Source organism: Crassostrea angulata, chromosome 6 (genome assembly GCF_025612915.1).
Source record: "Crassostrea angulata isolate pt1a10 chromosome 6, ASM2561291v2, whole genome shotgun sequence".
Lineage (NCBI taxonomy): Eukaryota > Metazoa > Mollusca > Bivalvia > Ostreida > Ostreidae > Magallana > Magallana angulata.
In genome coordinates this window covers 46,374,993-46,399,495 of record NC_069116.1, presented here as the reverse complement: position 1 = coordinate 46,399,495, position 24,503 = coordinate 46,374,993, and the positions used below count along the sequence as shown (strand labels likewise).

At 33.1% G+C, this 24,503-nt stretch overlaps 1 protein-coding gene across 1 annotated transcript; it reads right to left on the bottom strand.

Annotated features, from left to right (window-relative positions):
- Window positions 1-23,988, bottom strand: LOC128187549 (uncharacterized). Its single transcript, XM_052857968.1, has 6 exons — window positions 23,941-23,988; window positions 1,539-1,620; window positions 872-1,255; window positions 589-771; window positions 277-393; window positions 1-149 (listed from the first exon to the last, which is right to left on the bottom strand). Exons 1-6 carry the CDS (start codon window positions 23,956-23,958, stop codon window positions 1-3), a joined length of 933 nt encoding a protein of 310 aa, XP_052713928.1. The 5' UTR covers window positions 23,959-23,988.
- Window positions 23,989-24,503: the final 515 nt, after the last annotated feature.

The window sequence follows — 24,503 nt, the reverse complement described above, 5'->3', positions numbered from 1 at the left end:
TTATGAGTCCTTTTCAGTTAATTTCACTGAAATGCAGGGGTCAATAACTGCCCTTACCCTACCTTGTTCTTTTGTAGATAAAAGGTTCTTGTTGTGCGGGGAAGTTGTACTCAGTATATCATATTTACTGCATAAAGTCAAATAATTCCCTAAAAAGAAAAAAATCTGCATTTTTGTAGACTCTAACAAAGTTTTCTCTCAAATTAATCCGCATGTAATTGAATTTCGTAAAATCGATGGAGCTTTTAATTAAATAAACGATATAGTTACACATACCAAAAACTTTTAATAAAGCAAAGCTAGCATTTGATCCATTCATTATCATTATGACCAGGTTCTCTGCTTGAATTGGAATATCTACTCCGTATAAACCAACGTCAACATTTTGATGTTCTTGAAAATTCAAATAACAATGATCATTACGTCATTTTCTGTTTGGACATAACTCACATTTCTTCAGTTCATTTTTACTCATCAATAAGCATTATATGAAATTTATATATCTATAATTCTATCGAATTTTGGATCAATTTCTTGAGATAAAATGATTCGGAAGATGTTTTAACGAAACATTAAACTGTATCATACCAAAAATGTTGCTCTCATTGGATTGTATCAGCACAGTAACATATGCTGTTTGTAAAATCTTTATACGAGCAACAGAACCACTGATACGACACGAACAACTGGCGCTGGAAGTTTTTAGATACAAGTGGCCATACTGACTTTTGATCTCGCTAGTCGTCAAACACATGTCTATTATTAAAGAATCTACAAAAATAGAATAAATTTATTTTAATCTCCTTACCAAATATATCAACATGTGCATAACATTTTTAATGTAAGGTATATTGTTCATAGAAATGTATACCTTGGTTACATTCATAGTAAACGCTTTGTCGAAACGACGCTTTTTCTAACTCAGGTAGTCTTAAGGCACTGCATGACCTCTTAACGAATGATTCAGCATTTAGAAAATAATTTTTGTTTAAAGAACAATTAGTTCGTCCATTGCATGCGTTCACAGCTGATTCAAAAACGTCGTGGTTCTTGAGATTCATGGTGTTGTTTATGGGTAGGTCGCCACCACAGTAGATAGCATCACTGGAGCTACATCCGAGGGCAGGGTATTGAAAGCTGTAAAAACCATCCTCAAGAACATGCTTTGTTATATAAATCGTGTGACTGGTAGGACAGCGGATGAGGAGGTTACTCCAATCCGACGTTTTCTTGCATGGAGAACTGTTCAATGTACCTAGGATGTACAAAAAGACGATGAAGAGTTTGTTAAATGACTTCTTTTACGTAATTAAAAAATAAAGGCAAAAACGAAGGATGGGATTTTTAAATAACTTACTTTACAGTTGTATACAGCTTTGAAATTAGATATTTTGTTGTTTGGTATACTTATATTACAATTATGGTACAATAATTATCTACAAGTATCTCTAGGAATTGATTATTGGAATTAAACTATTTGTGGCATTCCAGCATTTTAAAATATTTTACCATGCTTATATTATGTATCTTACACATACCTTTTGAAATTGCGATGTAACCTACTACCATAAAGCAAATGATCAAACTTCTTTCATCGTTCATAATTGTTGGTTTCATGTACTAAAAACAGAAAGAAGAATTGATTTTTAGTAATAGATCGGAGGGAAAAACTTCGTTAAACTTAAATTTTAAGATTTCCGGTTTAATTTTAAGTGTTTCTTTTTGATAAACATGATATATACATGCGCAATATGTAATATAGTCTAAATAAACGAACTTTAAAATGTTACAAAATAGACACAATCTGCCATAACATTATTGAACATTTCTGATATATCCCTGCAATAAGTTATAAAACAAAACTGCTTATTTACACTGATCTTAATAGATAAATATCACCACATATATGGCGTTACAACAAGTAACAAACACATAATTAGTTAATTTTGACATGGCTACAATTTAAGCAATGGCAAATCCCTAAAATCGCAATATATCGATGATAGAGTTGTCACGGATGATGATTTTTCTTAATGCCTAGATAAATTTGGGTAAACTTAAATAAGTTTTGGACATAGTACAGAATAATGTTTTACAGTGGTACCCGAGATTCAATAGTAAATTTTGCAATGTGATTGTGTCCACTGAACTTTTTTTTTACCAATGTAGTCGTTCTATAACGAAACAGGCAGATGAAAATTCAGGCCCAAACCAGGACTGGAATATCCTTTGTATGTAGCACATACTTGTGATAAAAACGCCAAGAGGTCAAATCTTCTTACGGATGTTGTAATAATGTTATTTAGCAATCTCTAATGATACAGTATCTACTAATGATATAAAGTCGCATTAGTGGTCAGACCTCTGAACGTTAAGAATAGAATTTTATCAATAATGAACTACCTAACCGTCCACTTATGATTTAATTTCAAAATTACATCATTAAGGATCAAATTCTCGTCCATCACTGATGTGAGAAAAAAACCCGAAAAATTTTTTTAGTACATCGTTGTCTTTTAATTATTTATTTTTATTGCATTAGAGACTGAACTTCAACCATTAACAATACAATTAGGTATACTTTTTATTATTTTGAATTTTGCATGTACCTCTGCATACATAAGATTGTAGCATTAGTGTTTGAAATCCGTCCATTAGGCAACACCATCCACTATGATTAATTCAATACATGTATACGGATATACATGTATCATAAAAGATAACGTCAATGAAGTGCTCTTTTAAATTTTAAATAAACTATCCAATATTTTTAGCCAAAAGAGCGAGAAGTAGACAGAGTGGCATGCATAAGTGCATAAATTGTCTCGTGTATAATTAAAGCAAGACTATCCACTAGGCCTTATGCAATAGAAGGATTCATCATTATTTGCCAACAATATACTTAATATCTTTAATTGCGCCTGAAAGTGCATTAAAAACTGAGTACTTAGTATCTTTATGATAAAAATGAAACTTTATATCATTAGAGGATGAATTATTATAGGTTTCTAAAGTCATAGGTGCATGCTCATAAGAAACACGACTTTTTGTCTGCATATGTTGATTTTATTTTGAGTATCAATGACCTATACTAGTTTGTTATGTCTAATATCAAGAGAAAGAATAAATTTAAAAATATAGCTTTATTTAAAAAGTTGTTTTTACTGTTAATGGTCAGCTGGTTCTGGAAACATCATTTTTCAGATATTTTAAGGTAAAATGATATCAAATGCTTATTTTTAACAACAAGAGAGGCGCAAAACGAGCCAAGTCATAGCACGTTTACTCGGAAAGACACGTTTTACTATACAACTGACTGTGCCTAGTTCAAGTTGTTCGTATTTATAAAAGTCGAACAAATGTCTATACGCTTCTTAACAAAATGAAATTTTAGAGAAAATACAGATGATATGAAAGAGGCAGACATGAGAGGTTGCAAAATCCAAATATATGACAACAGAATGCAATGCAGACGATAATGAAGCATTATTGTACATAATTGAACTAAACAATGCATAGAAATTAACTCCAATATTCCTTTAAAATTGAAAATATTTATAAAATGCATGGGACAGTGTACCGTAGAAATGCCTGCATAGGACTGCAGAATGATAAGTAATGCTTCATATAGATATTTAGACACTTTCAGCGGCCGGAATAGGGCTTGATGCTTTTTTTATCATATCGCTAAATTATTTACAGGTCATAATATGACCATGATTTAAACAGCAACATATTGAAATAAAAAAAAATATCTACTGTATTAATAACATGAACATGAACCTTGTTAATGTCTACAAAAGGGAGAAAAGTTCAATTCTCTGTTCCAATATTGTAAGAATTTAGACAATGATATGGTAATAATTTTTGATTTTCTGCGATTCAAATGATTTGAAGTTTTGAAAAATATTGTCAAAAGTTAACAACACTGGAATTTTTTTATCATTTGAATTTTTCAAATTCAAACATACAATATACATAATTTCTATCAAACTGATGTCAACTTTTTTTTTAAAATATAATCACTCTCTTTCCATACCACTTTCATTCATACACTCATTCAAAAATCAAAAGTAAATGAACAACACTGCAATTACATGTTTCAACATTTGTGGCCAGGGTCTTCCTCACTCTCTTTCCTGTTTTTGGTTTGACCAATTAATTGTTTTGTTTTGGAATCTTGTTTTGTTTTGTTTTTTGTTTTTGTTGGGTTTTTTTTAGGGGGGAGTATTGAAAGTAATGTATATACTGTTTATATGGAATAATTCGCCCCCGTTTAATTTTCAACAATTTCAACCTCGTTGTCACAGGCGAATTTAAGAATTCAAGAATTTCAATGTCTATAATTAAGTAACTTAAAACACAACTGTGACTGGACGAATTGTCGACGTGGCAAAACTGTTTGGAGGCATGCATATAGAAAGGCGAAGATTACACAGGACAAAATTCCCCCTGTATACAGTATCTTGATTTAAATAAAGATATAAAAAGAATAATCTAAGAATCACTCTATATTTGAAGAAAGTTTTATAAATTAAAAATGTCTAAAAGTTTAATGGAAAAGGCATCTAAAATCCACTCTTCCTCTCCGGATAAAATATTTAGGATCATAAAACTGCTAAAACAATGTCTTTTGTATTGCAAGTCGACGACTTCGAAATAAAAAAAAATCCTTTGACATACATGCATCTTAAATATAATGAAACAAAACTAGCTGTCATGAATTCTAGCGATTAAAGTTCAATTCAATTAATGAGTACAAATAAACAATACATATACATATGCACGAAGATCTTTGATGGTAAACCATAAATATTTTAGAAAATATGAACGCAATTGATCCTTGAACGGAATTGATTTCCAAATATTCAAGGAGGCGTGCATGTGGAGTTTTAAAATCTTCGAAAACCTTAACAAAGGCTTGTCAAAAGATCTAAAATTGATGCAAACTCTGCATTCTAAAATATATTTTTAAGTAATATTTTAACAAAATAAAATGGATTGTATCTAAATGCAAGTTCTTTTAAAACATTCAAAATTACATGTATATATGTAAGAAACATACAACCACATGCAAGCACAAATTACAACTGTAAACATTTTAAGTTGTTCCTTTTAATACATGTTTAATTTAGAATTATAGCATCTTTTTAATTATTGTGTTTATATCAGTTATCGGGGTATACCCACTCTTAATTCTTCATACTTTAGGTAAATTTCATTGACGAGTAATAATGTATGTTATTGAGGCTTATGGAATAAGCCAGGTTTATGTTGGAAAGACAGGTTTATTTCGGATTTGACTTTTCCGCCATTATTGATTCTAAATTTATGTTGCTTCAATCTGATTGGCTGTTGTTTTTACAGTGGGGATTCAATTACATGTAAGCAGTGCGATAAAATTGTGAAGAAATTGTGATCTTAAATTTTTTGGCCCGTTTCACGGACTTTTCTATTACTCTACCTACTGAAGACTAACCTTCGTTGAAGATATCGTTTTCGTGTAGAATGTGATTGTGCAAAATTGTGGATATTTACAGTGATATTTAGTATCACGCTGATTGTTTAACTTCGGACGCTGAGGATCAAGTTACTTTCATCAACATGGCTGATCGTTCACGAAATCGAAACCGACGCATACAATCAAATCGCTGGGACGATGGCCACATCAACAATTGGACAACCCAGCGTTACATCGAAGAACTTGCTAAACTCGGCATTCGTGTCCCGTCGAATATCGGGAAAGTTGTAATGAAAAAACTTTATTTGGAAAACCAAGGAATGCCCCCCGCGAACTCCTCAGATGCCCGTATCAATATCAATTCGGGAGACGGGGAAAACACAAATGCCGCGAGTGATCCTCCGAGCGCTGAACCTATCCCAGAGGCAAACTCTAGGCCTACTGAAACAGCGAGATCGGGAGTAAATGTTTCACAGTCGGGGTCGGGATCGAGCCCATCCTTCACTATTCAATCGGGATCGAGTGCAAATTCGTCCAATATGGCGGCCGCGACTATGAACAATGACATAGTCTGCAGCATGCTCAATACTATGCAGAGCATGCAGCAGACAGTACTAGGTCTTCAAAATACTGTAATGACCCTTATATCGGAGAAGAGAAAGGAAAAGGATGACCACACATCATGCACATTGGACACGGCAATGGCAGCGATCCGTCAACAAGCGTCACCAACGTCATCTACATGTACAGCAGGTGGGTACACACTCCCCAGAACAGAATTTGGCGTCCCATCAGAATCCCTTTCGCACCTCGATATAGTTAGCGAGAAGTTAAGAAAAAAAATATGGGAGGGGAAAGACGTGAATATGGCAGAACTGCTGATCCCCAAATTCGAATCGGACAAGCCGAATAACCTCACTATCAACTTGATAAAGCAGGAAGATCAACGGCTCCACAGGAGGCTTTCCATTGCCGAATTTATTACCGCATTTGGTAAATATAAAAGAGTCATGTGCCAACGATATCCGGAGAGACGGGTTGAATTGGATAGATATGAAGCAATCATAGTCGATATCCATAACGTATATGGTGGCAAATTCTATGACTACCATTGTCAATTTTCTTCAAGAGCTGCAACTGCCCTCAGAGACAATGTGAAAATTGACTGGTCAATGAAAGATCTTGGCCTCCTTATGATGGTAGTTGGTAATGCTACAGCAAACAAGTGCTCCACTTGTACATCCAGCATGCATCTGTCGGCGTTCTGCCCGCAAGGTCAACAGAACAATTACATTCCAGTAATTGGCCAGAACGTACAGAATAATCCCACCAACAGGAAAACAACAGACAAGTACGGTAGAAAACGTACAATTATCAACAGCAAAGAAGTTTGTAACAACTTCAACGAGAACAAATGCTTTAAATCCAACTGCCAATTTGAGCACATTTGTACCGCATGTCATGAAAATGACCATGGATCCTCACAGTGTAAGACAAGCCAAAGGAATCCCTCTCAGAGTAAAAAGTGACTATCGAAATCCGAAAGAACATCGCTGCAAGTTTCAACACCTGTAAATGTTAGTAACTTGAGATCAGAACTCTGTAATCATCCAGATAAAAACTTTATTCAATATTTGTGCGAAGGATTCATTTTAGGATTCGACACTATGATTTCAAATAACAGAATAGACACATTAGAATGCAAAAACTTATTATCTGCAAGAAAACAACCCGAAGTTGTTGATAAACTTGTGAAAAGCGAACTGGAAAAAGGTTTCTTGACAGGACCGTTTGAAGAACCCCCGTTTACCAACTATAGAGTGAGTCCTATTGGTGTTGCAACAGGGAGGTATTCCAAAAAACCTCGGTTAATTGTTGATCTCTCTTCACCACATGACAGTAAACAAAACAGTTTTAATTCTTTGATCAACAAAGAGGAATGCTCCCTGTCATATGTGAAGATAGATGATGCCATCAAAATAATTCAAAGCCTGGGAAAGGGAACAACCATGTGCAAAACCGATATATCTGACGCTTTCAAATTGGTACCAATCCTACCCTCTCAGTGGCATTTGTTTTGCATCAAGTGGAAGTCAAGTTATTACTACTACAACAAATTATCATTTGGATGCCGTTCTAGCCCTAAAATCTTTGATTATTTATCCCAAGCAGTGTGTTGGATTGCCACCAATAACTATGGTGTAAAACATATACTCCATTTGCTGGATGATTTCATCACTTTTGAGCGTCCAGAAGAAGACGGAGAAACAAATATGAAACTTTTGTTTCATATATTTACTTCACTCAACATACCCATGGCGCTGAATAAAACTGAAGGACCTACAACGTGCCTAGAATACCTGGGCATAATACTAGATTCTGAAGCTATGGAAGCCAGATTACCAGGTGACAAACTGTCCAGAATTAAAGAGTTTCTAACTTCCTTTTATTCACGGAAAAGCTGTACAAAAAGGGAACTCTTACAATTATTAGGTCACCTGAATTTTGCAAGCAGAGTTATTCCACCAGGAAGATCTTTTGTGTCTCATCTCATTCGATTGTCTACAACTGTCAAAGAACTGCACTACCACATTACAATTAACGCAGCGTGCAGGGAAGACATAAGGATGTGGCTAACATTCTTAAATGGTTGGAATGGAATTAATCTGTTCTACAATGTTTCGCAGATCACATCAGAAGAACTTAATCTGTATACAGATGCATCAGCTACCATCGGATACGGAGGATACTTCAGAGGACTATGGTTTTCTTCATCTTGGTCAGACGAACTCATACCTTCATTGAAGACCTTGATGAAAGAAGAGGATTGTGTATCCATAGCTTTCTATGAACTATACCCTAATGTTGTTGCCTCAATTCTATGGGGGGGAAATGTGGAAAAAGCAAAGGATAATTTTTCTGTGTGATAATAGTGCAACCGTTGCTATCCTTAATAAGGGTAGATCTAAATCCCCCCATATCATGCCCCTGATGAGACGCCTTACTCTGATAGCAGCAAAAAATAACTTCATTTTTTCTTCCATACATGTACCTGGTCGAACAAATCTAATAGCAGATGCTCTATCACGTTTGCAGATTTCCAAATTCCGCAACCTTGCTCCTCAGGCCCAAGATCAACCGTGCAGTGTTCCCCATCCGAAGGAAGTGTTCTGGAGCTCAACGACACAGTGAACATGTTATGGACCAATGCAGTGGCACCAAGCACAAGATGCACATATCAAACTGCCTTTCATGTATATGTGAAATTTCTGTTGTTGTCGAATATCATTACAACTGTGTGTATTTCTGAAGTTCATGTTACCGAAGATTATTTGATATCATTTGTAGCATACTGTGTTAGCAAACTTCAGATAAGCTACTCAACTATTAAGTTGTATTTGTGTGGAGTTAAATTCATGTGTTTGCAAAATAACATCAACTATCCTGACAATTCTCAGTTATGTAGACTGAAAGCTATTATGAATGGTGTAAAACGTGTTCAATTACCATCCCGTAGTTTAAGGTATCCTGTTACTTTTGACATTTTGAGAAGGGCTTGTTTTTATTTAAGAAAGGTAGACAACTTTTACAATATGATGTTAGAAACTGTATGTACTGTAGCTTTTTTTGGTTTTTTGAGATGTGGTGAATTTACATGTAAAGAAGCTTTTGATCCTTCTATACATCTTTGTATGAGTGATTTATCTATCTTTGAGGATTATGTACATTTACAACTTAAAATTTCTAAAACTGACCCTTTTAGGAAAGGGGTCATCATAAAACTTTTTTCTACTGACAATGTTATCTGTCCTTTTACTATATGTTGTAAATATTTAAAGGCAAGGTACAAATTGTCATGTTCCTCACAAAGTCCTTTGTTTGTAAACCAAAATGGTGTTCCTTTGTCAAGAGCTGAATTTATTTCCGCTTTTAAGCATGTGTTAACTTGTATTGGTTGTGATGCGGATGTGTATAATGGACATTCCTTTCGCATTGGTGCTGCTACCACTGCAGCGTCTGTTCATTTGGAGGACCATGTTATTAACGTGTTAGGTAGATGGTCCTCTGATGCTTATTGTAGATATATTAGAATTCCAGTATCTGTGTTACGAGAGGCGCAAAGATCCTTAGCATTGTAATTTCTTGTGCTAAACACAGTTCCTGTATCTATGGTTGTTCATTATGATTGTTGTCTACAGTTATCAACTTAGCTCCGTAACATTACCTATTGATGGACAATTTTTGCTTTTTATTTGGTTATATTGATACATGTATTATTTTTCAATTCTATTTTTAAACACAATTTGGCATCATTTTGGGGCACTCAGTTTCATATCTATAATGCACACACATGTTTACATTATATCAATTCAACTGATTTTTGGCCACCATTTAATAAATTTAACTATTATGTAACAATTCATTAAATTTCCCCAAAAATTCTGTTTTATTTCGACCAAAAATATCTTATTTTCCGGCTCTTGCGACTTCCTTCAAAGAAATCCACCACGATGATTTCTTAACATGCTAAGCTTCATAGGAAGTTACACCGAGTTAATAAGATATCAACTCGCTTCCATGGTTCTCTTCCGGCTCCTGTAGCCCGGAACTGGTTTCTAACAGCCTTCCACAGCTGCTACACCGAGTTGAGATTCACTGGAAGTAAGACTGGTCTCAAGACTCACTAGTTACACCGAGTTGACTGGTACCATTGAGCTGTACCTTTCTTCCGGCTCCTGCGACTAGTCTGCTGTCTTGAACTGGTTGTCACTTATGTACAATTCAGGCTGAGTCTGCCCCTACTGATGCCAAAGTAAATGTGTATATTGTGTTCTACAGCTTATTATGTTTGTATGAATATATGTGTTTGGGAATGTTGTTGTGTAGATTAGTTATAATAAACAGTGCGACATTTAAGTCCGGACATGACAAAGTCCGGGCTTTTAGCTACCATTTCCATTGGACATAGCTTACTTTTGTTTATATATCTTGGTGGGACATTTTCCTTTGATCCTATCATGTCAGCATGAATGTACACATTGCTCTAGTTTTCTTGTAATTGTCTCTCAAATATCAAAATCCCATGGGATTTTGGTGGGATTTTTCATCCCATCTCAAACCCCACTAAAATCCCATGGGAGAAAAAAATCTTTGTGGGATATAAACTCCCGTGGGATTTTTTCTCCCATCATTGGTGTTTACAGGATAAATAATCCTCTAAAAGGCTTTTATAGGATTTAAAATCCTATGAATCACCATGTTGGGATATTTTATCCCAGAGGATAAAAAGTCCTCTAAATATATCATCTTGATTAATTGTATGTTGGGGTTAACTAAACACTTATGATTCAATTGTCTGATCATATAGTCTAGTAAAAGCAATATTCAAACAACCAATGTATTGATTTATTAGATAATGTCATTATATCCATCTAATGAATTACACATGCTAAATTATATGTACCATCAATAACATATTCTTCTTGAAATGACTTAATAGAGCTTATAACAATAAGATCTAACAAATTCTGAGAAAATAAATACCAAGAATTACCAATTCTATTGAATATTAATAAAAGTATTTCTGTTTATGTAAACCCACAAACTCTTATGATTCAATTGTCTGATCATATAGTCTAGTAAAAGCAATATTCAAAAAACCAATGTATTAATTTATTAGATAATGTCATTATATCCATCTAATGAATTACATGTGCTAAATTATATGTACTATCAATAACATATTCTTCTTGAAATGACTTAATAGAGCTTATAACAATAAGATTTAACAAATTCTGAGAAAATAAATACCAAAAATTACCAATTCTATTGAATATTAATGAAAATATTTCTGTTTATGTAAACCCATAAACTCTTACTTTTCACTGCTGCAAGGAGACTCATTTTTGTTTAAATTTTTGATTGATTGATATGATTTGATTTGATACTGTACATCAGGTGAACCGGCATGACCCAAGGAACAAGAAAATATATGATTAATGGGCGGGGATCTCGACTATTTTCAAGATATTTGGGCACTTCCTGTTCAAAGGGGGGGAGGGGGGTCATGACCACCCTTGGGGCCCATGACCTATATACTATTTGATGCTCCTTGACACAAGGAACAAGAATATATTTAGTTTAGGGGTGGGGATCTCAACCATTTTTGAGATATTTGGGCACTTCCTGTTCAATGGGGGTCGATCAGGAAAACCCCCAGGGCCCATAACCTACATACCATTTGATGCCCCTTAACACAAATGACAAGAATATAAGTAGTCTGGGGTTGGGGATCTCATAGGAATTTAATGAGATATTTAAATTAGGGCACTTCCTGTGTCAGGGGTAGACGGAACCACCCCCATATGGCCATAACCTATATACCATATGATGCCCCATTACACAAGGAACAAGAATATTTATGGTTTAAGGGTGAGGAGTCACGGTTTTTCAAATATTAAGTAATTTCCCATTAACCTGGGGGTTGGGGAATATATATAGTCCCCAGAGATCATATCTATAATGTACCATGTATTGACCATAATTAACACTCAATATATTTAGCATTTGAAAAATCCATGTCAATATCTTTAACGGTTTTCAAGTTATAACCATTTACAATATAGTGTATAATTTTTCCCTAAGGATTCAATGTTAGACCCCACCCCTATTTGACCCCCCAAAACTATGGTTGCCCAACCCCAATTTAAAAACAATAAATTCAAAATTTAAAACAGGGTATGCAGGCCTATCATATCCTTGAGTTGTGTACAACTCTGTTCAACCATCTCTGAGAAACGCGATGGACAAGTTCAAAGGCAATTGAGAAAGAAGAAAAAGAAGAAACCGCTTTCAAAAACAATGTCTCCAAACCTCTTTTGGGAGACTTAATTACAAAAGGTACAATGTAAACAATTATTTTTATATGCATACAGAAGGAGAGTTTATAAATACTCCCTCTTCGGTTACATGTGTAGAATGGCCACCACTTGAGTAAAATTTGGCCTACCCAGAAAGTTGGAATTTCCTTTCCTGATGACAATTTATAGGCTTAAGTTAATTACTGAGATAAGCGATAAAAACAGTTTTTATCAATTTAATCATTAAATTTATAAATCTGCAGTGAAGTTGCTCTCTGGTTTTATGAAATAACATTAAGAAACCTGACTAATTATAAATACCCATTTTTTTTTATAAGAATATGTCTCTTTCAAATGTAGTAATTACATGTAAACAAATGTAGTTATCATAGTATCAACCTTAAAAACCCAAGTGTATGTATCCTGTGCAAAAGTGATATTTAAGATGTTTTTACATTAGTTAAAAAATCATCTCTCTTCTTTTATTACGCATATACATGTATGATATGTAAAGGTACACTTGACCTTCAAATAACATCTAGCTACTATATTTATGGTACTTCTATTGAATCGAACAAGAATCAACATATTTTTACCCTTTTATTGTATATATGCGTCAAAAATGTAGAAATACATGTAAAAATTGAACATTTTTCATGAAATTCTTATCCATCTCCAGCTACCCTGGTGTGTTTGAATTTTATTTAAATTAAAGGTAGGCATATCATACTTGCAGGTCCTACTTTTTTAGCATGCATATGGTTTACCAAAAGGAGACTAGAAACCAGAATAGATAAGATATTCACTAAATATGATTGTTAAACTTCCATTTTCATGGAAAAAAAAAACACATGCAGGATGGCATGTTTAGTTGTGAATAAAAATGCTACAAATCATCCAATTTACCAAAAAAAGAGCAATTTCTGAGCATCAGTGATGATTATTTCAAATATGTGTAAGAAATGACCCTAGAAAATTGCCACAAATTTCATAATATTAGGTAAAATATTTCAAACTATAAATGCTTTTTATGACAATCAAAATACGGGGAGTGTAATACATGTAAGAGTATTTCTAAGTGATTTGATGCTTTTATCATGGTAATATTATGTAGATGTATGTAGTACTGAATAAGGTTTCTTATTCAAGGAGGTTGAACAACAATTGATGCCTAAAAGATTAAGTTAATATGTTTTACTAAAGGAGAGCCCCAGGAATATGTGTTAAATAGAGGAGTGGGGAAATGGTAGGTTCACTTAAATGGCTATATTTTTCTTAGACCTCAATGGAATTGGCAATATGATGCATATTTTTTCTCAGAATTGCATAAGCTTTCTAATTTCATCTTTTCATAGAATTTTAGTGTAAGTTAAAGAGAGCAAGTCACACAGTTTTGGATAATAATGAGAGTAACTCCCTCCTAAATGATTATTTTTTTTTAAATAAAATATGTTTAAAAATATTAATTGTTCCTCTTGAGTTGAGAATTGTAACTCATTTTTAAAGAAGTGTTCATCCCACGGGTACTTAATTAATACTAAGGAAGTTTTTGTCCCATGCTTTTCCTTTATGAAAAAGTAATTGTCCCATGCCTGTTAAATGAACTGGGTCCCATAATAGTGATAAATTTAAGGTTCTCAAAAATTATAGCTCATACAGCCTCAAAACATTAGATTTGCTCATCTGATCGACTTATATTGGAATCATTATTATATGACTGACATTTATTAGTCAAGATTGTTTTAAAATATCTACTGAATGGCGGATCAGAAGCTGGAACCCATTAATTTCTTAAATAACATTTATTTATTATGCAGTTGTATTATGTTGGTCTCAGTGGTACTTTTATGGAATTGTGAGGTTATACTATAAACACTTAAATGTTTATTCAATAGTTATGTTTCATATTAAATTTTTCCTAATACTCTAATTTAAGCTTATTTTATTGAGTAATCAAATGGATTAGGCAATAGGCAAAGCCTATATAAACCCTCTCTAAAATACAAAGTCAAGAAGTGGTGTTATAAAATAATCATAGAATATAGTATGTAGTATAATTTACCAGTTTACAGAGTGATATATTATTGATATATTTGTATACAAGACAAAGGATAATTGGATAATAAATAATAAGCTTGACTTTTGTCATATGATGATAAATTAACTTGTTGTTTAGCATATACATGAACACATTCATTCCTACATTTATAAACCCATCACCTCTATTCATTGACAAGATGTTTTAGTAACTAAAAGCCTTGTATTTATGTTACTCATTATTTACTGAAGTTGTTGTCTTTCTGGGCAGTCATATGGTATATCATGTACATGAATATTGTTGTTTGACAATACACTTATTAAAATGTACATGTAGTAGTGTAACAAGGACTATTCATAAAACCACAATGTCTATTCTAGATGATGTAGATATACTGGCAGCCTATGGAAATATGCCCCCATGTACTTCATGTATATATTAACTCATATCAGTAAACAGCAGTTAGAACATGAACTAAGATGGCAAATGGATATCCACATTAAATACTCCTAAATTAAGAACATAAAAACTATCAAAGGAAAATTCTTGCCTAGAAAATTATACATCTCAATGAACATTCCTAAACATATTGTTAGCTAGATCAACAATAGCACAGTTTCGATGTGGGGTACTACCCCTGAAAATAGAGACTGCACCATTTCAGGGTGAACTTGTCTAGACTGAGTGCACATGAAAACTCTGTAGATGAAATACATGTAGAGGACACATTCCAATTTCTTCTGAAATGAACTTAGATTACAGTCTCAGAAGAAAACTTTATCAAGATAATATTTTTCCAAATAATCTCTCTAGTTTCTAAATTCAAACTCTCATTTGTTATTTTCCAAGACATTTGCTGCAAATTTTATTCATTCTGCATTTTAATTAAGACATATTAATTAAGTTCTTGCCCATGCATAAAATCATAACTTAGTGTTAACAGTGACTTATCATAAGTCCAATGGGCAGGCGTTTGATTTATGTAATTGTTTACTACTCAGTTGTAAAAGATACACATGTCACAATAATAAATGATTTACTTACTTACATATAACTTAAATTATTCAACGGACTTATATAAATTTGAATTAGTTTGGTAAGACTATCTTAGATGTCCAGCTCATTCAATTAAGTTATTCAAGGTTTTACAATCATCATATGGTATATGATATATTACATCAAATTAATAATATTTGGTAAAAATATGCTTTGCATAAAGACATTAATAATTGATAATTTTATACACATGTATAATTAATATTATTCGAAGAATATAAGTTGATATATGAGTTTACTTTGTAATAGGAGTAGTAAAATAATTTGACTATAACAATAGAAACGGTTCCTAACAAAAGTCTTCACTCCTAAGTTGATTAATGAGTTTACTTTGTAATAGGAGAAGTAAAATAATTTGACTATAACAATAGAAACGGTTCCTAACAAAAGTCTTCACTCCCCCCCCCCCCCCCCCCCCCATGAGAGAATACAACAGTGCACAGTCTATAATAGACATGATGCCAGACTATATAATGTTTTTTAAAATGTTGCCAATTGTACTAATGACAAAATTAAAATATGGATCTGTTCATATTACTTATAAATATTTCCTTAAAATGAAAACAATACAAGTATAGTAACAAAACTGTATTTAAACGTTATCAATTTATCAAATTGATATCAAGTTATCAATGCATATAGTTTTAGGAATGCAATGATTTGTATTACATTGACTATATATGATAATATACTTTTTCAACATTTTATTACTTGCACATTCATTTCATTTATAATATCTTTTTAATAACTTTTAAATATTGTGTTGATGTCAATTACAAATAAGCTTTACATGTAACATCAAAAGTCTTTGTTGTGTTCATTATGAATTCCTCATAGATAAGTCAACTGACCAAGGAGACACATTCTGTGTATACCTAATAACTATCCTATTGTCCTAAAGCATCTACCAATTTACATGGCAGTATCTACAGGTGTCAGTCTGTGTATATTAATTAGCACCCTATTGTTCTACAAAGAATGGAGATATACACGTGTAAGACACGTGCGAGCAGAAACCAGATTGAACAGAAACACGTGACACAGGTGAACTCGCTTGGGGCTAAAATTGGGTGAAGAAAATAAATAAGAACAAACATGTACTTACTGCTCATGATAACAAAATTATTCCCCTTGTTTGTCTTCACTCCACTTCCGAGTTTTGGAAACTGTGAACCAGTTTATCAAGTTGCATGATAAAAAGGAAATTTGGCACATACAAGGAGTGAATTGTGAATCTTTAGATTAATTTTGGAGTGTTTTTCATCCATTTTTAAGGTTCTGCGTTCTAATTTTTTTTTTATTGGAAGTTCAGAAGCGAGAAAGTTTTCACCGAACACTGTCTTATCATTAAGGTCTTCCGTCTCCACGAAACAAACACAGTTTTTATTACGTGAATGTAAACATTATTAACCAATTTTGTTAACTTTAATCGTTACTAGCAATATTAATGAATTATTTAATTAATTAATCAGATAGCTTTTGGCATAAGATATTTACGTGGATCAATGGGCTTTATGCGACATATATCATTTTAAGTAAATGGTAGTTGTTTTGCCATTGAGACACCAACGTCCCTGGTTTTGCTAATCCCGTTACAATGCTATCCCGAAACGAAGATTATTATATTCACATTTTGCCAATCAATACAAGTGTGCGTAAGTTTTAAAACACTGTTAATTATCGGGCTTCTTAACCTGTATTAAACGGAATCCCACAAACTTGGGCTGATCATTCAATTAAATTATTTCGTGTAAATCCAAGGTAAATGCAATACATGCGTGATTTTGAGCATCATTTTCAAGACATGAACAAGTGCTTCGGCTATAATGAAAAAATATCATTGGTTTCTAATTAGAACGTATAAATGATCATGAATTTCAAAGCTAATGCTAAGCTGAGTATCAAAAGTAAATCTAAACCGGCAGTGACAAAACGCGTATCATTGACCGGACGGACCCCCTTGAAAATTTAAATATACATAAAGAAATATCGAAAATATGCCTCTGACACCCTGGCAAACTAAATTGTCACTCCGAACCCACTCCCCCCCCCCCTCCCCAAGGAAAAAAAGCTGGATCGGTGCATTCCGTGTCCATAGCACCGGTGATTCATATATACATAAATGTCCCTAGTAGTACATGTACTATAAAACATCGAAATGTAATTATTCAAATTTTGAATAAAGAATCATAACAAGGGGTGAAATACTCTAAATTTTTAAGAATATATTATTCCGAAGAAAAAAGTAGCTTCACTTTAATCGAATTTCAGTTTATTTCCTTTTTAATACGATAGCCTTACCTTATATTTAAAATAAAAGCCATTACACCTAAAGCAGGAGTGGCGCAGTGGCTGCGCGGAGGGCTGTGTAAGTAGCACTATTGTACTAGCGTGGGATCAACTCACGCCTGCGGCGCTGATTTTTCACCAAAATTTCTTCATAATTAATACAACTTTATAATTGAGAGCAAAATTAATCACAAAATTAATCACTAGTTAATCAAGCTGAGAGAAAACAAAAATCTAGACAAAATCCACTGACTTGTGATTGACTTGTGATGTGTACACAATGACCTTCTCGATATACATGTACATACAAAACGACATGAATACAAAATACAAACAGATATACAAAGCAAATATATAGGAATTGGTGAATAATATATTTACTAATTCAGCATCACAAATAAAGATCTATGAAATGGAGTATTTACGGCATGAATGCTATCAGTTTGATATTATTGAAAAGTATTTGTTCTACTTACATAATATAATTATAGTTAAGGCGACATATTTAACATTATTTGATTAATTTGCTTATTCAACATGCGGAAAAGAGGTTACGAGATCAACAGGAAGGGAATTACCTTAAAAAGCTTACAAAATAAATACCATTTTGCAGTAAAAAATTACAAAAAATTGATAGAGCTCTGATGTTTTGACGTATCTAGTTATTTTAAGTATTGTAGATTTAGAAATTTGTATCCGTAATTATTTTGGCACAATCAAGTTTCTTTTTAAAGGATTTTGGCTATTCTCGTCGCCTTTTTTACCGATGGTTACGATATCTTAAATGCTTGCATGGACAGATTGATGTTCATTATTCAGTTGCTGATTACATAATCTCCCTTCACACACGAATGACCCGAGACGATGTCACCGGTAAACTAACGAAGCTTCTGCTCCAGACACGTGTGTGTCTGGGGTATGTATACACATGGTACACGAGTCTGGAGAACAAAGAGGAGGTTTCACACCTCTAGACTGGTAAATTGATTTGTGTATAATTAGCTACTCAATTATTATCAGCTAAAACATAAATTAAATTAGACTGTGTAAAATAAGCATTCATTAGCTAATACACGGGTATAGTCCGTCAATCAGTGGTTAAAGAATCATGCATGAGACTATCAAAAAGAAACTAATGTTCAAAATATGCCTTAATTGTTACTTATCTTATCATTTAAAAAATGACAAAACTCACAATTCAGCAATTTAAACCTTGTTTAAAAAATGCAATCAAGTAATAATGAAGTAATAATTTCGGAAGTAATTACGTCCCTGGTCTTAATTTCTTGTCCAATAAAGAACACCTTTCTTTCGAGCGTTAAAGTCAGCAATTTAACTCCAAATAGCTTAAATTAAATTGTTATACTGACACCGAATCATTATTAAAACTGAAAGAAACTTTAACATATCTTGACAAAGGATGTAAATAAGTGTAAAATAAAATTCCATTATCGTATTTTCAAAGAAGTTACGAGACAAACTTCATCATGCGGCCATCTTGGACTTAAATTTCGCCTTGATCCATTAATAATCCCTCGATTGTTTGTTAAAATGTGCATGCTATTTTGATTGTTAATAGTCCGAAATCAATATTAAAATGAATAATCGGGCAATATTGATGTAATATCGGTAATATCGGGCAGGTAGCATCGTTTTTGATTGCCCCCCCCCCCCCCCCCCCACAATTCAAAAAGGATGCTACCTGCCTGAAATTACATCTCAGACTCATCCAAAAAATCTTGACAAGCAAGCAAAAAAATAAAAAATAAAGGGTAAATTGAAATCTTCAATATCCTTATTCGTGGGAGGAGGGCGGGAGCTGGCGTGGTATATATCTGTTACTTCGATTTCACTCTTAATTTCCTTCATTAATACTTACATACTCACCCAAAAAGTGGTGGGGGGGAGGCTCCATGATAATTCAATTTTTTATATGTAAACATGGTAAATGCAAGCTCCCCCCCCCCCCCCCCCCCCGATGCTACGTGCCTGAATTTTATGTCTCATACGAGGAATAGACCCCCCACGTTACCTTTTACAAAAAAATATTTCAAAAAATATTTCTTATAACAATAGTGCCTTGATTGATTGTCAATTTGCTACATAGGATACACATGTGATGCAAAATGTGTCACACATTTGACTAAATTCATGAAGCAAACGTTAACAAGTTTCCAAATTCGGCATTTTTGTTCAATAAAATATGGGTTTAAACTCAAACAACAGTATATTTAGTCATTCAGGGTCGATAAAAAAAAAAATGTTCATATATAGAAAATGCAATGCAAGAAAACAAACAGTTTTCATACGATATTCTTGTTTTTCATATTATAGTAGTTGACCCAGTGACGCCACAGTTCATCCCGCGCCAAATCGGCTTGATTAAAAATCGTTCTGAAGGTGTGAAATCGGGTTTCCCCCAAATATCTCGAAAAGTACTCATGCGACCGCAGTTAAATTTTCAGGATGTTTTCACATATAGATCTCCATCATATCAAAAATTGACCGCACTTTACATGTAGGTAGTCTAGATACCGTTTGTCCCTGGTGTACTTTAAAGCAGTACTTAAGCAAGCAAATAATGAGGAGAGAGAGAGAGAGAGAGAGAGAGAGAGAGAGAGAGAGAGAGAGAGAGAGAGAGAGAGAGAGAGAGAGAGAGAGAGAGAGAGAGAGAGAGATTTAGATTTCCAAAAATAAAATGAAACATTTGGTAAATGGTTAATTCATATATAATCTCTTTTATAGGGAAATAATATTGTAACCCTTTAATTGAATTTTAAACAAAAATTTCACTTTTGTGTTATCCTAGAACCGTACATCTCGGATTTAATTACAGGTAACAAGTCTTAACCAGTCGGGGATATAATTACATGTATATATAAAACGGGTGTGTTCCCGTTTTGCACACATTTGATAATTGGGTATAGAACAATAGGTGTGAATTGTGTTGTGATAGCAATTATAGTCTGCTTTCAGTCAAAGATTTTACCTGGATTTTTACTTGTGTTTTATCATTCATTTATCAGCGCCATGAAACAAGAAGAAGATAGATATTTTGTTGTGTTTTAGACTAATAACTATCACCATTTTTTTCATTTGATAAAATAAAGATCAAATTAATATTTTTAGTCTTAAATTTCCGCTCACTGATAAGAAAATGATTTGACTTTTACATTTTTGCCCATTTACTTTAAATATAAAACTCGATGAACTGAGGAAAAATTGCTGGTCCCGGGCCAATTGGAAGCTGATTCAGTGGATAATTATATGATAAAGGGGAAAACTACACGGACAGTCATATGGGGTACTCTGTGTCTCTTTTTACAACTTACATTGTAGCTGCAAAATATGTAAATCGCATGTTTATAATTGGTTGTTTGGTATCAACAGAAAGATTATTATGAAAAGAAACAGACCTTTATCACAAAATATTTCAATCTTCGAAGTAGCAGCCTTGACAGTAGATCTTATGATCGACATCACCGCTTTAGTATATTGCGGGTCACTTTTCTGGATTTTCAAATCAGCAGCTCAATAAATTCCGACAAAAATAATAATTTAAATATTGATTTGATATACCTCAAACTGAAGAAGGTTGAAAATGTATGAATTAGGTCTACATTTGATAGGTTTTGTGAAAAAATATTTTCAGTTTTTGAAGCATATAAAATTGCCTATTTATCATCATATCGTCATGTATTAATTTGTCTAATAATATTCTCTTCGATTATTCAAGCCACAGCATAAATGAAAAATAATTAGCAGCGTTTTCACTAGACACATTTCCTCCATTTATGTGAGCAAAAGCAATAAATAAATACTAATATATGATATTTTCTCTTCAAACTTGTAGCGTGTAAATGTACTTCCTAAAGGCAGGAAGATAAACAAAAGCACTACATACACAACATTTTTGCAATATCTTTTTTGTTTAAAGAAATTAATGAAATTGTTGATGACCAAATCGATGTTAAAAATTAAATTCCGGAACATGGATGTCAATTATTATGTAAATGTGCTTCTATGCAAGTTATATTGTAACATAAAATACATGTAAATATCAATTGCGAGTAGATATATTTTATTTATTTCATTGTCAATTGCCCTTACAGGAACTGTGATATAGACTATAGCAATTAAGCAATTATCTCACCTGGTCAAATTCCCGTTTCGCACACATTTTTTCGATACCTAATTTTCAAATGTGTGCAAAACGGGAACAAACCATAAAACGAACCACCGAGGGATAAGAATTTTAATCAAGGTGACAGTCTGGCAATTAACGGGTTGATGTATGCAACATTGCCACCTTTGATCTTCTGTACTATGTATGTGCATGTATTTTAAAATACACTTATTTGATATACTGTTACTTACACGTATGCAGGTAATGTACACAAGTACAGAAACTCGCTCAAGCTGAGCTCGGTGCAACCAACCAATAGAAATAGCGTTTGTGAAATTTATTAAACTTAGCGACAATTTGAAGTCTTGTTACCTTCTTACATGTATCAAAACAACAACAATCACATTGAAAAAAAACCCCAAACAGTCTCACTTTAATGACTTAATTAAACTACAAAACTTGATAGAGTTATTTAAGCATGATTTTGAACTCAATATAAAACATTTTTTTTCAAAGGTTATATTTTACTCTCTTTTATTAAAAAAAATCCGTACAATAGGTAACAATGCAGCGTAGACAATCGCCGTTATTGACGATGTGGTTCTTGTTCTGTGCACCTGACTCCATGAAACATGATATGAGACTGTCCTAGTATTCCGAATTCTTTTTAAAAGGGGGGGTGGGGGGGGGTGTATTTAACAATCGGGTTCGCAATTCAACATAATTATTACACTCCAAGATGGAAACTGGGAACATTGAGAAATGAGTACATGAGAAATATGAGAAGTTTATGAGCATTAGATATGAAAAAAACGTCATCATTGGGTAAACATTTCGTTGTTTACAATCTGCATAAGGTATTTTTTTAGCGTTGCATTAGTACTGCACAGCAACATTTACAATGGTCATTCTTATCTGCTGAGGTAAAGAACTGCACCTGTTAGACGCTCACTATCTATACATCATTGTGCGAAATCTTCATCTCTTTTCGGATGGATTTTTAATACACTGATTTTAGGTGGGAAGCGCCTATGGTAATTACCAGAAAGAGCTAAATAATATGTAATGAAATTATTAGTTCCTAAGAAATAGATAACAAGAAAGTCTAATTAGATGGATTAAAAATGAAGAACCAAATAACTATTTATTTAGGATTAGAATCTGCATTTTATAGCAAACATGCACCTACAGTATTTTGAAAAATCAACACAATACAATCTCACATGTCTTTAAAAGATTAATATCAGATGAAAACATGAAATGTCTGTACAGTTGTTGATCCAATCAATTGCCATGAGACAGAGTTTAATGTTATGTGCAAATTAAGGTGAAATAACAAAAGAAAATAATTTATTATGAGAAATCATGAGAAAGATATCTGTGATATATGGGAAAATTTATCCTATGTGAAAAATCATGGGATATATCCTATTTTCTTTATTATGTGGGATTTTTTGTCCTATATGGGAGAATTAATCCCATCTTTTATGAATGATGGGATTTTTTCTCCCATGGGATTTTGGTGGGGTTTGAGATGGGATGAAAAATCCCACCAAAATCCCATGGGATTTTGATATTTGAGAGACAATTACAAGAAAACTAGAGCAATGTGTACATTCATGCTGACATGATAGGATCAAAGTAAAATGTCCCACCAAGATATATAAACAAAAGTAAGCTATGTCCAACGGAAATGGTAGCTAAAAGCCCGGACTTTGTCATGTCCGGACTTAAATGTCGCACTGTTAATAAACTTTGTACTTTTATCCAGAATTCTGGTTGTCTTTCCAACATAAACATACGTTTAGTAAGATAAGTCCATTATTGGTAATCGCTTCGTTGAAATCAATTCTTTCTGTTTGTATTAGTTCTATGCACAATTGAATAGTTATAAGTGCTAGTCTCATCTCATTTAATCCTAAATATATATAGTATTAAATTTTTATATTCAACAATCTACATGTAAACAAAAACAGGAACCTTGTTGTACTTGTAACTGACGTCTGACATTCAAATTCGGATTATCATTTAAAGTATTGTAATTTACTACCAAAACCAATTTATGAAAATGGAAAACTTGGCAAAGAACGTAAAAATTTAAACCACTCACCCAATTCGGATTTTGCATTGTTAAGACTGCAACTTCAAGAAAATGTTCTCCTTTATAATAAACGTTTTGACTTCCTGGTTTGTAGTTATGTACTGTTATGTTCAAGCTGTTTAAATTTGATGTTTGAAAATAAATATACACAGTTAAGGAAAGAAAAAAATTAATACTTCTTTGTAAGAAACAGGATTTTAAGCATAACATTTAGGATTTCCAAGAAAAGTCATATTAGTTATTAATGGATTGTACATGTATGTCTTGTGTTGAATAATACATAAATTAACTAAAACATTGGCGTATGCCTGCATGTGTGTATTCACATTGTGTGTGTGTGTGTGTGTGTGTGTGTGTGTGTGTGTGTGTGTGTGTGTGTGTGTGTGTGTGTGTGTGCGTGTGTGCATATGTGCGTGCGTGCGTTGATTGATATATTATATATATGTATAATTGTCAAATTTTTGGGACGACCCGTCCCTTCTTCAGGATGAAATAAAATCTGCATAAGAAAGGAGAAAAAAATGTCAATAAAACAAGATATAAATATATAACACAAAGGTAAAGTGCAGTTA